Source organism: Callorhinchus milii, unplaced genomic scaffold (genome assembly GCF_018977255.1).
Source record: "Callorhinchus milii isolate IMCB2004 unplaced genomic scaffold, IMCB_Cmil_1.0 Scaffold1, whole genome shotgun sequence".
In the NCBI taxonomy this organism is placed as follows: Eukaryota; Metazoa; Chordata; class Chondrichthyes; order Chimaeriformes; family Callorhinchidae; genus Callorhinchus; species Callorhinchus milii.
The window spans coordinates 83696727-83713935 of record NW_024704742.1 but is presented as its reverse complement, the minus strand read 5'-3'; the positions used below and the strand labels follow the sequence as shown (position 1 = coordinate 83713935).

General features: G+C 40.3%; 1 protein-coding gene across 1 annotated transcript in view; it reads left to right on the top strand.

The window, feature by feature from the left end:
• The window catches only part of LOC103185474 (E3 ubiquitin-protein ligase UHRF1), an 81738-nt gene that overhangs the window by 45015 nt on the left and 19514 nt on the right, over positions 1–17209 (top strand). The window contains 1 exon segment of the mRNA XM_042332585.1: positions 7550–7768. Coding sequence (XP_042188519.1) covers positions 7550–7768 — 219 coding nt within the window.

Below are 17209 nucleotides of genomic sequence, written 5' to 3'. Positions count from 1 at the left end.
TTTTTGGTAACCTTTCTCCGCTGAAGACTTACAGTGGTTTGGTGTATGCTTAACTGGCTAGAAACTGTTTGCAGTGGGTACAAATCCAGCAAATTTAAAGTAATGTTTGCAACAAAATTAAGAATGTTGTTTCAAATGAGGAGGTATGTTTCAGCAAAATTGGCTGCCATGTATGTGTCTAAGAAAGTCAGTGCCTTAAAAACAGCCAGAAGCTGGTTAGTTGCTTCCCACTGCTGCCAATTAGAGTTCTCTCCATTTCACAGTAATATCACATCGCTGTATCAGCCTAGCCTGGTTGGTAGAACTCTCGCCTCTTGATTCAGAAGATTGTGGGTTCAAGCTCTTGAAATGTATGGTCTAAGCTGAGTTTATTTCACTGTTGTGACCAACAATCCACAAATAAAACTGGTCATTCACTTCATGGCTGTTTGTGGGACATTGCTGTGTGCAAATTGGCTGCCACATTCGCCTACAAAATACACAGTCACTGGATTTTACAGTATATCCTGCGAAGCGCTTTGGGATGATGTCCTGCTGTGAAAGGCGCTGTACTAAATCATACTTTGGAGATTCAATCCTGCACTTGGAAATTATGCACTTAAAGATGCTCTGCTTCTTCCCCCATCGCCACCAAATTCTGTGCGTTTTGCCAATGACAAAATATGATCTGTACCTTTCCTGAGAACAACGCCTCTTTGGTCTTGTATTACGTTATCATTCTATCCTCCATTGCCGTGGCGTCAGAAATACAGTCAAAACGTGTCTTCATCAACCGCTTAGGAGACTGGGCCAAAGTGGCCTTTATATAAGGGTGGTCGCTGAGTATTCGTTGGTGTGTCAACCTCGCTGTTCCAGGGAGGTGGTTACCCGAACAGGTTTATATCTAGTTTTCAGGGGAGCTTCTTCTCTCGCACCCCCCCCCCCCCCCCCCACTCTATTAGGAATTGTACCACTGACCTAGTAATTAATAAAAGTAAATCATTGATTAAAAAAATTGGTAAATTAGTTTAAAAAAAGTTGGCAATTGCAGCTTGTGTATAAAGTTTTTAATATTTAATATGTGGGTGCTTACTTTCTGATATTTCTGCAAGTTTGTTTTGGTTGAAGCATATGTTTTTTGGTCCAGATTTTATTTAACTGTTTACGTTATGGTTATCTCAACAGTGAGATTTGTGCATCTGTGTTTTACATGATAAACACAGTACTGTCATACCCCTTTATGCTGAGGGTTTGTTTTTAGTGCGGTTGCAACACTGGAAGTGTATTACACTTATGATATATAACACAAAGCCTCAGAAGGCCTCCAGGTATGCCAGTAACTGCTGGATACTCTCATTGGAGAGTTTCCTGGTCTCCTGAGTGCGTACATTTAGTGTTGTGAGGTATGGAGGTGCTGACCATCAGCCATTTTTATAACTTGACCCGTTCTATCACGGGTTCTGATTTTCTAAACCCAAATCACTGCATCAGAATGGATACCAACTTGATAAACTGCGTAACCTGCTTCGTTGGCAGAGCGCATTCATTGTTATGTAGTTAAATCTATTTGGTGTACATAACATTCAAAATCATCACCAAAACAAGGAGATAGATATTGGCTTTGAGATTTTTTTTAAATGCACCAAGAGTTATAAGGACATGAAATGCTCCACCAAAAAAGGATCTGAAGCAGAATCAACAGTAAGTTTTAATAATAAATAAACCTTACATTTGGTGTAGTGCCTTTCACTTTGGGACGACGTCTCAAAACGTTTCACAGGATATATTGTCAAGTGGAGTGACTGTATTTTAAAGGGAATTAGACAAACTGTCTGAATAGGAATAAATGTAAAAGGATATGAGGGGTGGGGAAGCAGGGAATGGGATAAATGGGTAGAGAAACCAGCACAATGGACTAAATGTCTACTTCCTATGCTGAATGATTCTGCAACCAATGTGGTTTGCAGCATGCACTGTTAGAAATTACAATTCTTAAAACTGTTTTAGGGATGCAGCATGAAGATGAAGTCGGTCACAGACTGTTCCTGTGTTTTTGTCAACACAGAATTGCAAAGTAGGTCAGTAATCTAACAGCTGGGGGAAGAGGAGGAAGAAATAAGACGAGAATGTTTGTTTGTATGAGTCGCACATTATTTAATAAATGGGAATTCTGATTGCTGTGGTTTACAGGGGAATTAATTATCAGGGGATTACAAAGAATTAAATCCAACGATACAGCACAGAAATGGGCTATTCAGCCAAAATAACCCAGGCACATGAGGCTCCAACCTGCTTAATTCCCTCTACTCTCTTCTACCTCATGTATGTACGAAGCTTCCTCTTAAATACGCTAATGGTTTCCTCTTCAACCACAGTTTACTGCAGTGAGTTCCATGTCCTCACCACCCTCTGGGTAGAGATGGCCTCCTTGACTTCCTTTTATCTTATTTATGTCCCCCACACTTTGGATGGGATGGAAGAGTTCAGGGGTTTGAAATCTGCATGGTGTACCAGTATTTTGAACCTCTCAAGGTAGATCTGTGAAATGTACCGATTACTGTAAGATGTTTGAGGCAGGTACTCTAACCAGTATGCTACAGGCGCACTCGCCAGGATCCCAGGTTCGATTTCCATGCAAAACCTTAGATAAGTTTCCTTACTCCACGCGCCTCTGTTTATCTAACAATAAGTAGGGACCTCGTTGTTAGTTGATTGGCAAACTGCTTTCCAGGTGTAATAAACAATCCCTTTTAAAAAAAATTGTTTACTCAATCCACGACTGTTTGTATGCAATTGACTGCCGCGTTTCACCCACAAAATACAGTCAATTCGCTTTACAGTATATTCTGTGAGGTGTTTTAATGCATCTCAATTGCGCGATAAGGCGCTATATCAAATACAAGGATTATGATTTTATTACAATCGAACCGCTTCAAGTGGAATTCATCTTGTTTACAACTGGAGGACAGGCTCCATAGAACAACCAGTGTTATTTCCAATTTTCAGTTGTCTTTCAACTTTAATTTCTGGCCATCGTGTCTTAGCAGGTGTCTATGGATGCTGAGAAATTGCCTATTCGAGTGGATCTCAGCATCTCCCGATACAATCGTGCTTTATCTGGTTGGGAACAGTACTGTAGATTATAGGAATAGGTTCAGTTGTGATGAATAAGTGGTACAATAGTCTTTGACCTGCTGTAGAGAAGAGATTGTGTGAAGGGAAGAAATATTCAGTCTTTGCCTCACCAAGTTTTGGGTTTGGGGATGATCTGCAGAACATTTACCCCCAGGAGGTAAAGAGTGGTAAAATGCACTATTGGGCAAGCTTTGTGTCATCTGGAAGTTAATGGATTGAATGGGTTTTTGTATCCCATCCTTTTTTTAATGCTAAGGTAAACTGATCCATAGGGACTCTTATACGGACTGTTCTTTGCATGGCTGAGGTTTGAATTCTGTGAAATACTGACACTTGTACTGGCCTAAAGATGGTGTTGGCTGCTAAATGTGAGTTTGATATTCAAGAATGCTGTAGAGCTGAGGTTGGCAATAGTGATTTTTCCCCCCCATTGTGTGCATACACTGTTTTCTCTTGTGTGTCTCGCACAGCATGGCTATTTCAGCTTTTCAATCTTAGTTAATTTGGATTGTAGCGGTGATGCATTTGTACTATCAGTAAACCCTCAAGCAAGATCGGTTATTTTTATTGGATTTACAGGATCAAATGGTCCGATGAAGAAAGCTCTTTGGCATTCTTGATCTCAACTTTCCCTACTGTCTAATTGAGCATCTTCTGTCAATAAATATTCTCTGATTTTTGTCGTCTTCACAAACACCGAACCTGTGCTCTTCTTGTCCGGCAGCAGCAGCTTTCTGCATTGGGTTTCAGGAATGAAACCTTTATTAACCCAGTCACTATAAAGAGAGATGTACAGTTAGAGCTTCCCTTCCTGACGCTGTAGTTAATGATCGGCCTGATTTAGTGCTGAGTCATATAGACCAGGTGAGTGTCTGGATTCCCAGCTTACGGTGTTAGCTGATCTCAGTCAGGGTGACAGTACAAATGTCCTTTGTGTCACTCCAAAATAGGCGGCTTCCATTTCTGAATGCTTGCTTACTGAAAGCTGCCTGAGAGGGAGTGAAAAACCTGTGTTGCATTTTCTACTGAACTGTCCAGACTCGAAAGTGAAGAACAATTACATGGGTTGAGAGGCTCATGCAAGCATGCAACTGCGAAAGCCGAGCCATAAGATGTGAAAGGCGGCGGAAAGGAAGAATGAAATTCAAATTTCGGATCAGATTAATGTGGTTCATTTCCTAATTTGACATTTTATGAGTGTGTGTTTGGAAGTTTCTTTAGGCTGTCTGAATTGATTTCAAAAATACCTTTTAATCTCTTTGTTCTGCACAACCCTCTGTAAATATAAACCTCACCCGAAGCGACTTTCTACTTATTTTAATATTGTTCGTTGAATCGATTTGAACTCTTGTGCCAAGACTGCCTGTTCCCTTTGAACAAGGTTGTTAGTTAAAAGTAGTGTTTTTTTTAAATATTCATGGAAGCCTTCAGCATTATTAATAGCCCACAAATCCAGGAGGACCCACATAATTGAGACCCGATAGAATTGCAGCATTCTGGACTCAACTGCGATTTTTAATTTGTGTTCTACCTGAGCTTTTTCACCTTTTTTTAAATAAATTTTCTAAAATCAGTTTCTCTCGGCAGCTTCTGCTCAGAAGCAGCTTAATAGGCGGTTGTCCCAAATTCCTGTCCACGCCAGGACAGCTCATTTGCAAGGCCCAGCTACACGGCTGATTATCACAAAGACTGATTTTAAAATTTGCCTCAGACTTGGAGCTCTCCAGGTATCTGTGACTGGGATATTCCTCCCCCCCCCCCATAGCTTTTTTATTATGGGAGAGAATTTGGGAATGAACGACCATGTTTTGTAATAAAAGATTATATGGGGAAAAGATCCTGAAAGACTTGATTTTATTCTATTTTCTTCCCCACCCATCACCCACGCTCTTTGTTTTTTTTTACTATTTTCTTTCACATTCCTCGAGGGTAGGTCTGGCTGGAGCGAAGTGTCTGTGACACTGCTCTCTATTTTACACTTGCCTTGTGAAAGCTGTCATTTTCTTTGCTCTTGTTCTGCACGGAAGCCGGCTCAGCCTGCTCGCTTAGCCTCCATTCCATTCCCCAGAGTTGCTTGATAACTATTGCAAGTTGTCAGGGTCAGGGTTTGGAGCTTCTTTTTTCTTGTTCTTACTATCTCGCCAGTCAAAGAGGTAAGATTGGGTAAACATAGGTTGAGTGAGGAGGCTCTTGATGGTATGGAGCTTTTTTATTGAAGCCTATGCTGTTGTCTGGATTGGCCCTGCCCAATTGTCTTACACTTTGACAAGAGAGGAAGAGGTACCAGCAGTCCACATGGTCCACCTGGCTTGTTGAGCAGACCAGACACGTACTGTCTGGGGGTCAGGAGGCAGAGAAGGGGAAAGAGGGACAGTTGTACATTCTCTGTTCATATTCAATATTCTACTTTGCAGTTAGACATCAGTAAGTATAGGCAGGTTTGAGCGTAAATAAGTTTCTCCTTGCTGGAGCATTTTATTATTTTTGCTCAGATTAAATGTACCTTTGACACCTTCTTTCGAATGCAGAGATTCAAATATTTTGCACAGCATGTTGTGGCCTTTTTCTTGAAGGGAATGTTGATTTGTTTGATATCCTCCACCTCTCAGAGTATGTCTTTAGCCTCACTCACTCGCGCTCAAATGCATGCATGCACACGCTCGCTCGCAAGATCGGACAGATAATAATAATAATCCTTGCATTTGATATTGTGGGGTCCTGTAGCTCAGTTTCGGCTTCTATTTTATTAAGCTTAATAATAATCCTTGCGTCAGGAGGACATCCCAAAGCGCTTTACAGAACACACTGTAAAGTGAATTGACTGTATATTTGTGGGCGAACGCGGCAGCCAATTGCGCACAGCAATGTCCCACAAACAGTCGTAGATTGAAAATGACCAATTTTATTATTGTTTTTTTTTTGTTTTTTTTGGAGGGATTATTATTAGGCTCTGTGTGGAGTAAGGAAACTTGCCCAAGGTTTCACCCTCTGCCTGGAATTGAACTCAGGTCTCTCGCTTGCAAAGCGAGTGCTCTAACCACTGAGCTACAGGACTCCACAAGCTTGTTGTCTACCTTAGCAATTCGTTCTCTGGTTCATCTGCCTCAGCAGACGCACTTAAAATTTTGAGGAGTTTACTGACAGATAATTCATTTGAAGACTTCAAATTTGGAACAGCAGACTTGACGGATCAAAATGCAGTACCTTTATTTTATTTCTCTGCCATGCATTCTTTAATCACTTTTGTGCTTCCAAAGAAGAATTCATGTAGAAGTTGGACTTTGGGCAAGAAATTTTGCTTCACAAATGATTGTGGAGTCCTGTAGCTCAGTGGTTAGAGCACTCGCTTTGCAAGTGAGAGACCTGAGTTCAATTCCAGACAGGGCGAAACCTTGGGCAAGTTTCCTTACTCCACATGCCTAATAATAATCCCTCCAAAAAACAATAATAAATTGGTCATTTTCAATCCATGACTGTTTGTGGGACATTGCTGTGTTCAATTGGCTGCCGCGTTCGCCCACAAATATACAGTCAATTCACTTTACAGTATATTCTGAAGCGCTTTGGGACGTCTAGAAGATGTGAAAAGCGCTATATCAAATGCAAGGATTATTATTATTATTGTTGCATATCAGATGATAACAATAATAATAGTCCTTGCATTTGGTATAACACTTTTCACATCAGGAAAACTTCACAGGATATATTGTAAAGTGTTGGCGAACACAGCTGTCTATTCGTGTACAGCAATACACCACACACGGTCATGAAGCGAATGGCCATTTGTATTTGGGGGATTGTTGGCCATCACATTGGGAGAAAGTCCATACTCTTTGAATAGTGTCATGGGATCTTTAACGTCCACCTGGGAACTTAGTTTAACATCTCAATCAAAAGAGTTATCTCAACGTGGCACACGCCTAGCAAGATATTAGAGTTTTTGCCTAAACTGAGTTCAAACTCCCTACATGGGACTTGGACCCACAACCGTCTGACTCGGAGGAGAGAGTGCTACCAACTAACTGAGAGAGGCTGACACACATAGTTGAATACTGTGTAAACATTAACTCACCAGCAAATGATCCAATTGAATCTGTTTCCAGGGCAGTCCTAAACCAGGAGGGATAATTATATTTTCACAGGTGGATAATTTTACAAACTGAAACTGTTTCAAAGGTCTTGTCAGTTTATCTTCCATGGGCATGTCTTCCTGAAGAGAGTCGAGATTTCACTATAAATTGGGGAGACTCCTGGTAATCTGACAATATATAGGTGGGGAAAAAACATTGCTATTTTCCTTTCATTTAAGAAAGTTATAGAGGAAGAGTGTTTGGATTAGTTGCTGATGGACACTTGTATCCTAAGCAGGAATTGTCATTATCTCTTTATTACTTTCGTGAAATAATTTTGTGCTTTGCCTCTTTTCTGTGTTTAGCTATCCAGAGAATGGAATAGTGGAAATGCATGCAGAAAATGTTCGTCCACGGGCAAGGACCATTTTGAAGTGGGATCAGCTACAAATGGGACAAGTGGTGATGGTGAACTACAATTTAGAGATACCAGAAGAACGCGGCTTCTGGTTTGACGCAGAAGTTTCTGCTATGAAGGAAACGTCAAGGACAAATAAAGAAATCTTTGTTAAAATCCTCTTGGGGTAAGCATCCGTTGGCATATAATGAATGCATATTTGAAGCAGCGACACTTTAATACAGTCTGAAGTTGTAGCAAGGAGGATGTCTGTTTCGGTACGATTACATTGAACATGTAATGTCTTAATGGCACAAAAGTTCATCTTGCTGTCTGAAAATACATTGGGTTATTTTGGTCATCAGGCATATCTAACACATGAGATTACTGTGCTTAAGACTCTACAAACCAAACTGCTGGGAGTTCCACTTGTAAATATATATGGTTTGGAGATTTTATTCAGAATGTGTATTCCAGCTCCAAGGTCCACGTAAGGCTTGACGGGGACTCACCAGGGATATGGGATCAAAGGTGGCATATCTGTTCCAGGCATTCCTGATAGAATTGCAGCACTTCTGTTAGCCGTTGATATTGTGCTGTTGGCTGGCTCAGCTGGGGATCTTGTGTGCTGCGCTCGCTGTGTTGAACCCTGGACCCTAGTGGAACATCATGGTAGATGCCCTGAAGTTGGCAGTTATGGCCCTGCACAGCTTCAGAAGGAGGCCTCAAAGGTATTAACTGAAAGATACAAAGGGCATCAGTTCCAATTGTTGATTGATATAGGTGGTAAAATTGTTATGGCCACCAACTTTTGCTTGGACACTGTCCTACTCTGCCATAAAGAGGCAGAGAGCACTCTGATGGTTCTTGTCTCTCTTCATTGACAGCAATGTCAAGTGTGTGGCATATAAGACCTGTGTCCAACCAGTTCTATTTCATGGTTTGAGCTCCGAGGTGTACACAATGGAGGGGTTTCCTTCAGCCCATTTGAAAGTCCAGGACCAATCAGTGAAGTTGATTTGTATTAAAAGGGGAAATGGCGATGGGTAGTGCTGGAGTTTAACCAGCTAAATGGAATGAGAACTCAGATTGAGGAATTTTGGCCATGTTTAGGCAGGCCATGTTTACATGTCTAGTAGGTTTGAATTACTGTACTTTGTAAATATGTTGAAATGAACTAGACTTCAAAAAAAAAGTTAGCCACGTTATCGGGGTATCCTTAAGGTGAGTTTCCACTGTTTCCACTGTGCTGCTAATACATTCTGTGATGTTGTGAACATGTCAATGATGCAAGGTTTGTTTTGGTGGGTGGGTTATTTTTGGGTGGTGTTTGGGTGATTTAAGGAATGATGGTCCAAAAATAAATCCTGGCTGATTTATAGCTGTTGACCGAATATGTTCAGGAGTTTGCGAGTAAATCTGTTCGACTGAAGTCTTACGGATCCCAAAGATAGAAAAATAAGTCCAAGATGTGCCAGAGCCATTACAGCTCTTACAGGACTTATGAACGGACGCTGGTTTAGAAATGTTAACTAACACTATGTGTGGTGTGTTGAAGTGCAGCATTTGACATTGATGGGCCTCAGCATGTTTCTGCTTACACTTGTATTTTTGGTGGTATGGCTCTGGTTTCCATCAGTTATATTTTTGGCTAAATGTTTCCCCTCCACTTGCTATGACCCAGTATCAATCTTCGGATGAAATGTTAAACCAAGGTGCCTGTGTCTGCCCATTCAGGTGAATGTTACACAGTCACTACACTTTACAGTAAATCCTGTGAAAATGCTATTCTAATTACAAAGATTATTATTGGAGTAATGGTTGATGTTGTGCAAAACAAGTGGAAGTAAGAGTAGTAAAACGATAGAGAAACCAGATCTGAACAAAAGGGAATTTAGAGCTGGATAAATCTCTTCACAAGACTCCCTCAATTGAAAAATAAATGTTAAACGCCAAACTTGTTTCCATCTCTACCTACTTCTTCAATAGTTAAAACCAGTCTGCTACAGTATTTATTGTCTAGAGAGAATTGATTCACTCTGCACATAATAATAATAATAATCCTTGCATTTGATACAGTGCCTTATCACATCATTAAGGCATCTCAAAGCGCTTCACAGAATATTCTGTAAAGTGAATTGACTGTATATATTGTGGGCGAAACGGACACCTAAACGTGATACGTCTATCTTTGTTCTGTATAGTCCAGTGCTTTTCCCGAACAGATGGGGCATGTCTATTCTTTATGGTGTTAATCAGTGCAGCATCAGTTACTTACGTTATCTTGTTCCATATCTGTACTGCTCTGAGTAGAAATCTTCTAAATAAACAAAGATACAGAAACTGCAGGGAAACTAGATTAATTACAGAGAGCAAAATTTTAAACTCTTTTTAAAAAAAGATTTTATCTTCCATTTTTTAGTATCTTTCTTTCGCTTGTTGAAGCAGCCCAATAAATGTGCTGTGGTTTTATTTTTTATTCCCCTCTCCCTTTCCAGGCAGAATCGTGTTGGTTTTAAGCAGTTTTTTTTCCCAGGAACAGTAGGTGGAAGTTTTGATTCTGTGCAAAGATCAGAGAAATAGCAGTGCCTGCCTGTTCACACTGTCACACAATTTAATAATAATCCTTATTTGGTAAAACGTCTTGCACGTTAGGAGGAGGTCCCAGAATCTTCACAGGATATATTGTAAAGTGACCTGATTGTGTTTCATGGGAGAATCATTCTGTACCTGAAGCTAAGCTAAAGGACAGATTGAAGCTGAAACCACATACTCCAGATAAAATATGTTTTTGGTGGAGAAAGAAAGAAAATAACAGCAATTAACATTTATTTTAAAAGCATTTTTTTAAAAATCCACAATGTTTGTGAAGGTTTTTGAATCACATTGACATTGCCCCATAATATAATGAAAAAAATTGCATTTGAGCTAGCTATTCGGAGTAGTTTCCATTCCCTATGAATTTTGTTTCCCTCTTTAACCTCTTTCCCAACTCCTCTCTTCCCCCCCAAAAAAGACCTATCTGCATGTAGTGTCGTTCACCTTGCTGGGAATGGTGCAGTGAAAATAAATGAATTGAATTGACAATGATGTTAAGGCAACAGAAAAGCATTGAGTAATTTTGTATTTGCACTGTATCAATTTGCCCTTCTTAATCTGACTGAAAATTCACGGCCCTCAGTCTGTATGTTTCCTTGATGACCTTAAAGCATTTTTTGCCGTAACCATAGTGACTACCAATTTTGATTAGCCTACTCAAGTGTACTAGTCTGCAAATAGGAAACACTGTGTGTGTCTTGTAGGGTTCGAATATGGAGCACTAAACACATCTGATTGAAAATGTAAATGGAGTTGGTCCTATTTACAATCAGCGTCAGAACTGATATTTTAAGTTGCTCGGCTCTGCTCCCTGATGGAATTGGTGGTTGTACACAAGTGTGGAAAGGGGAGGAATGATTTCTTTTAATATTAAGAACATTTGGCTCCGGCCTTCTCCAAGCCCTCGTCCCCTCCACTCCACCATCGCAGCTGTGGTTTGTCACTGTGCTCCGAGACTCTGGAACTCTCTGCCTTGATCCCTCTGCTTTGTCAAGTCTTCAGATCGCATCTTGGACTGTGCCTATGGTCATCTCACCTCTCCCCAGTGTCAAGCTCTGCCTGTTAAACTAAGACACTCCCCATGTGTAGGGCGCCATACAAATGCTAGTTGATATATTGTGGCAATCTGCGAACATTCAGATGATAATCCAGTTGCTTGAAAATCAATGACCATTTTAACCAAATCTCACAATCATCTTCCTTACCTTCCTTACCTTTAGACACAAGACTTTCTTTTAAAAAGTCTATAGTTTTAACCCCTTAGAGATAAAATCCTAAATGATTTACATTTATAGTGCTGGGTTTGCCGAGTGCAGATCAGTAATACAATCCGAGGAGGCCCTAACCTTGGAAATTCTCTCCTCTATTGGTCTTTAAATCTTGCCTGAAAGTCTACCTCTTCAATCACGCCTACTCTTCAATTTCTCCCTTGCTCGGAATCCAATCCCATCCAAGTATAGCCCAGTTATCCCACATGAAGAATGCTCCATAAATGCAAGTTGTGGTTGTGCTTCTGAATCGTGTAGGATTAAGATAAAATCTACAGATCACAATAACACAAGTGAGGAGTTATTTTTATCCTGTTTTTAAAAAAAACACACAGCTGTGGGAAGTTCCCCTTTAAATTACAGTTTCTGCATCTGTATATAACTGAATTCATGTGTATATTTGCCAGAGCTACGTCTCATCACAATGTTCATGGGGTAACACTTTGCTCTTAGCTTATGTTAAATTTTTCTCTCTTCCCTCTTTTCCTATTTATTTTTCTTGCATAATCACTGTGCAGCAGTGCGGAGCAGAGTGGGGTAGCCCGTGTCTTCTCTGTGATAGCAGATAGTGCAGCTCTGTTCTTGCCGCAACTCATGACTAAACCCATATTATTTTTATTCCCATGTGTTAAAAACAAGGAGCCTTGCATAACAGGCTGAAATAAATCTGCAAAAATTACTGTGAAAATCATACATGAAATCTGGTCTGCCGTGTGCACCCATCTTTCTCATTAATTAAACTGATGTGCTGCATGTTGTCAAAATGCTTCTTTGTTAATTTTGAACAAATTAGAGGATTTTAAACCAGCAACAGCATAAAGAACCATTACATTCATAAGTTCAGTGCACCAATTGTATATTTTTTTAAAAAAAGAAATAGGCCTTTTATACTTCCTGTCATGTATCGGTAAAATAACTATGAAATGACATTATTTCATTCGTCTGGTTGCTGCCATTTTATAGAATAATGAGGGGAAAATTTTCAGTTATTTGTCACAAAATATTACTGCTGTGTTTGTTAAGCTCCGGTCAAGCCTATAGGCTACGGCGAGACTTCTGTGAAAACTGGTTCATACAAGAAGAAATTTATGCTTAGACGTTCAGGCTGGCAGAGAAACCTACCTTGTGACTGCCGCTCTGGAACAACCATTATTGTGCCATAATATCCGTGTAATAAAAAAACTTGGACACCAATTTATCTACAAGGTGGAGTGCTAGGTAATCAGTGCTGTGCAGAGTCTGGGGTTGGAACTCGTGTGCTTAACTTATCAGCAGGATAAAAATGTTTTTTAAAACGTCAGTGGCGTTTCTATGATCGCTAGGCATTTTCCGGAAGGCTTGTTCATATTAAATGTGCTTAACGCACGTCAATGAAATCATTATTTAATCATTCAAAGAATTATTTAATACGTAAATTATGTAAAATAATTGCTCAGCCAATAGGTTAACATTGGGCAGGTAAAAATAGGCTTGAGTAATAGATATAGAGGCTTACCAATACACAGTCACTAGACTTCACAGTAAAATCCTGTGAAGCGCGTTGAGACGTTTTCACGGTGTGATAAAGCTCTATGTCAAATGCAAGGATTGTTGTCAATGAATGCGCTCTGACATTTCAAGGAATACTCTTAAGACCAGATTATTAAAGCTTCTAGCATTTTCGGACACAAGTCCTCCCAGCTCTTCAGTGTAAAATGTGTTCCCATTTTCTCGAGCAGGTTTCCTGTTCCATGCAAGGGACGGACATTTTGTGAATAAATTGTATGTGAATCACTGAGTAAGAGGCGCCTTCAACTGAGCTTGAGGACATACACCGGGTACCTTGGGAGGTGCAATGTTACGTTAGTGAATCAGTCTTATCAGCTGCAATATTGATTTTAAAAAAATCCATTGGTGCTGTAGTTCCTTTCCAAATGAGTAATTGCCTTAAAAGAGATTTAAAAATATTTTTAAAAAAAATACTGATTTGCCTGGAAAGTGATGTTGAATTTAAAAAGACTAGCGTGTTTTGAAAATGTCAGTCTTTTAAAGGAACCTTTAATACCATAAACAAGAACACCAGCGTTTTAATGCAGCATCTGGTTATCAACATTTTTTAAGAAAATGTTTAAACATAAACTCATCCTTTTTGGAAATGCATAATCCAATTCAACACTTATATAGCGCCTTTCATGTCGGAGGATTTCCCAAAGAGCTTGACAATTCTGGATCGAGAGCAGAGTGAGGGGAGAGAGGAAGGGGAAAGATGATTGATAGCACGGTCAAAGAGGCATACCTTGAAAGAGGGGCGGAATGAAGCAAAAATAATAAAATTAGCAAGTCGGGAAAATAAAACCTGGGAAAATAAATAAATAATCCTTGCATTAGGTACAGCACTTTTCATGTCGTGGGAAAGTCTAATAGTGCTTCACAGGATATCCTGTAAGGTGGAGTGACTGTGTTTAGGAGCGAACGTGAATTGAGAGTGTAAAACAGCTTGGACAGGTACGCTGAATTTACAGCAACAACTTGCATTTATACAATGCCCTTCACAGTGGCCCAGAGCGCTTTACTGCAGTAATCTGGAAGGGTTTTATAGCTGCTGGAGAAACTGTGTCCACCTTTCAGTGATCCATCTAGGTTAAAAATTGAAATGATGCACTTTGATTTTCTTTTGATATATTTTGATGAACTGAAGTAAAAAAGATTTTTAGACTTATTACAGACTACACCTCAAGTTATGTGCTTGGGCTTCTGCATTCTGATGTATCTTCTGCAGCATCTGAACTGTAGCTGGTGTTTTTTTTTAGCTTGGGTTCAGAGGTTTATAGCTCAACTGCAGACTTTGTTGAATCGGGGAGCTTGATATCTGCCCCAGTATCACCCACATACCAAACCCACACACACACCTACAGTAAAAACTAAATCAAGCTTCTTTTGGTTTCCAAAAAAACAAAATGAATCTGCAACATTACATGAATATTCACACACACACAAAAAAAAATATGCAGGATACATTTGCACAGCAACTGAGTGAAGAGACAAGATCAATTTATTTTGCATGAATTACTGATCTGTATCCCCCATTCAATTCACTTCAAAATGCCTACTGCAGCAACAAGGTAACAACAACCTGGTTTGACAGCTTTGCATTTGGTGTGTACAATAGTACGATAACATTAAAGCACTATTCTGGATGATGTTCTTTCTCAAGCTCTTCATTAGTCAAAACTGGAGCTGGCTTCCATGATGGATTGGAGGACCTTGGAGTGTTTTGTCTTCAGGTCTCTGTTGTTTCAGTTGATCTCAACTGGGAGCAGTGAAATGAGAGCTACAATTGGTTCTCAGCTTCCCTATGTATTTTAAAAAGTCAGCCAGAGCTTCTACTTCTAATTACTATCCAGTGGGCATTTAAACACCACTTATGTGGATGTTTCATAAATGCTTGGAAAACATCAAGTGAATAATTTGATATTATTTATTTATATAAATAAATTATTTGTGGAGTCCTGTAGCTCAGTGGTTAGAGCACTCGCTTTGCAAGTGAGAGACCTGAGTTCAATTCCAGGCAGAGGGCGAAACCTTGGGCAAGTTTCCTTACTCCACACAGAGCCTAATAATAATCCCTCCAAAACCCAAAAAACAATAATAAATTGGTCATTTTCAATCTACGACTGTTTGTGTGACATTGCTGTGCGGAATTGGCTGCCGCGTTTGCCCACAAAAATAGTCAATTCACTTTACAGTGTGTTCTGTGAAGTGCTTTGGGACGTCCTCCCGATGTGAAAAGCGCTATATAAAATGCAAGGATTATTATTATTATATTGTATGAATCTTCCTTTAGAAGGTCCCAGGTCCTCATCTCCTTTCACCTCCCCCCACCCACCCCTCCCTTTCTCGGCCTACACCGCAGAACCTTAAATTTGAAGAATGTATTATTGTTGCACTTGACCTTACGGAGTCTATTTTTAAAATCTTGTTTATACTTTGGGTTTGAGGTTGCTGGATACAATCTGTGGGGGTGGTTGGTGTAGTGTTCGACGCTGCACTCCATTTCCTGTAATAGCTGACAACATGGAAACAAAAACGACAACAGACAATATCTGCTCGTCTTCTGCGACTTCACCACAATGTTTGGGCTGGGCATGGTAGAGCTCTAAAACTTATTGGGTGAGTTTAGAGGCCTGATATCTCACCTAACAACAACCACATTTGTATGGTGCCTTTCACATCGGGAGGACGTCCCAAGGCGCTGGACAGACCCGAGCATGGGGTTGGGCTAATGGGGTGATGGAGGATAGGGGTAGGAGTGTGGTCGAAGGCATGGTTGAAGAGGAGAGTGTTTAGATGGGCCTTGAAGGAAGCAAGGGAGAGAGCAAGGTGAAGGGACTGGGATGGAATTCCAAAGGGTGGGGGCACATAACACTAGTTACATCACCTTGTATTATATAGCTCTAAAATCATTTTTGCCTTGAAGCTTAAAATTGCGGAATTGTAGAAAACCCTTAAATTCGGGTTTTCATTTGGACACCACTCCTTTTAAAGGCTGTGGATAAAAACGCTTCCAAATTATGATTGAATTTCAGAATCTCCCCCCAAATTCCGCACCATCTTAAATAGTAGGACAAAATGGCCGTGGTGGCTTTTTAAGCCACTTGTGCTTTTCCTGTTGTCAGCAGCAAACCTTCCACACGCACCAGAACACTTCAGTTGACGAGTGTGTCCCACTCTTTATTCCTCTCTCTTTTCAGCCCCAATTAGAAAGGGTATTCAGGAGGTGGAGTAAGCGTTTAGCTACCGAGAATGGACAGGTAATGATTAGCACTGAGCTTCCTGAGCAATTCTAGTGGGAGCACTCATCAGGAACCCAGCGGCGTGCTCGTGCCTTGGTTCTGGATTGTGGTTCAAACGATGCAGTCTGATACCAGGAAGCATCCAGTGTAAACAAAGAGGTCGCAGGAGCCCGAGCCTCGAGTTTTCTGTCTCTCTATTGGGTGTACCTGGGAGATCTATTTCCTTTGCGCTCTATCGTAAATGCTCATCGTTCAAAATGCCTCAAACTTGGGAGTAAGACTCAGCTGCATTGTTTATCTGGATTATTTTGTAATCTAGGGACTGAATGAATGCAAAATGACTGACAGTTGAGTCAGTATTTCTGCAGTATTAACTGGATAAATGTAACCAATCAAGGGATCTTTGTCCTCCAGCCGGTTAACCCATAAATTGCTGGCTGTGTGTATCAATATACAATTAACAATAGTGGATTGAAGGGTCAATAAGATTTCAATCTGTTCAAACAATGAACAATTCAAGGTTTTTTTTTATTAGAAAAGTGAGTGTGCTGGTAGAATGATGGTGTGCTTTGGGCACAGCCTGATTAAATTCACCCTTCACAGCGCTCAGCAATGCACAGATGCATAACAGGGACATTTATATGTATCACAATTCTTTATTTTCATGCTTGTTCCGTCATTCAATACAACGGGAGCACATTGTGTGTGTGTGTGTGTGTGACATTGATATTCTAAAGCCAGGTCAGAGTAGTACTTTGTTTATCTGGAGTCAACAATACTGTCAGGAATCTTTAGGTTGGAAGTGTGCTTTCTGAGGCCTGACCTTTTCAGTTGCTTAAGTCAGAGACTGCACTATGTAAGGTTGGAATATGTGAAATCTAAGAACCTCTTTAGAAAATAAGTGTGTGTGAGGGGGTAGAGGGGCTGAGGAGGGCTGAGTGCTTGTATTTTGGTATGCATTAACATCAAGTGAATCTTTGCTGTTGATTG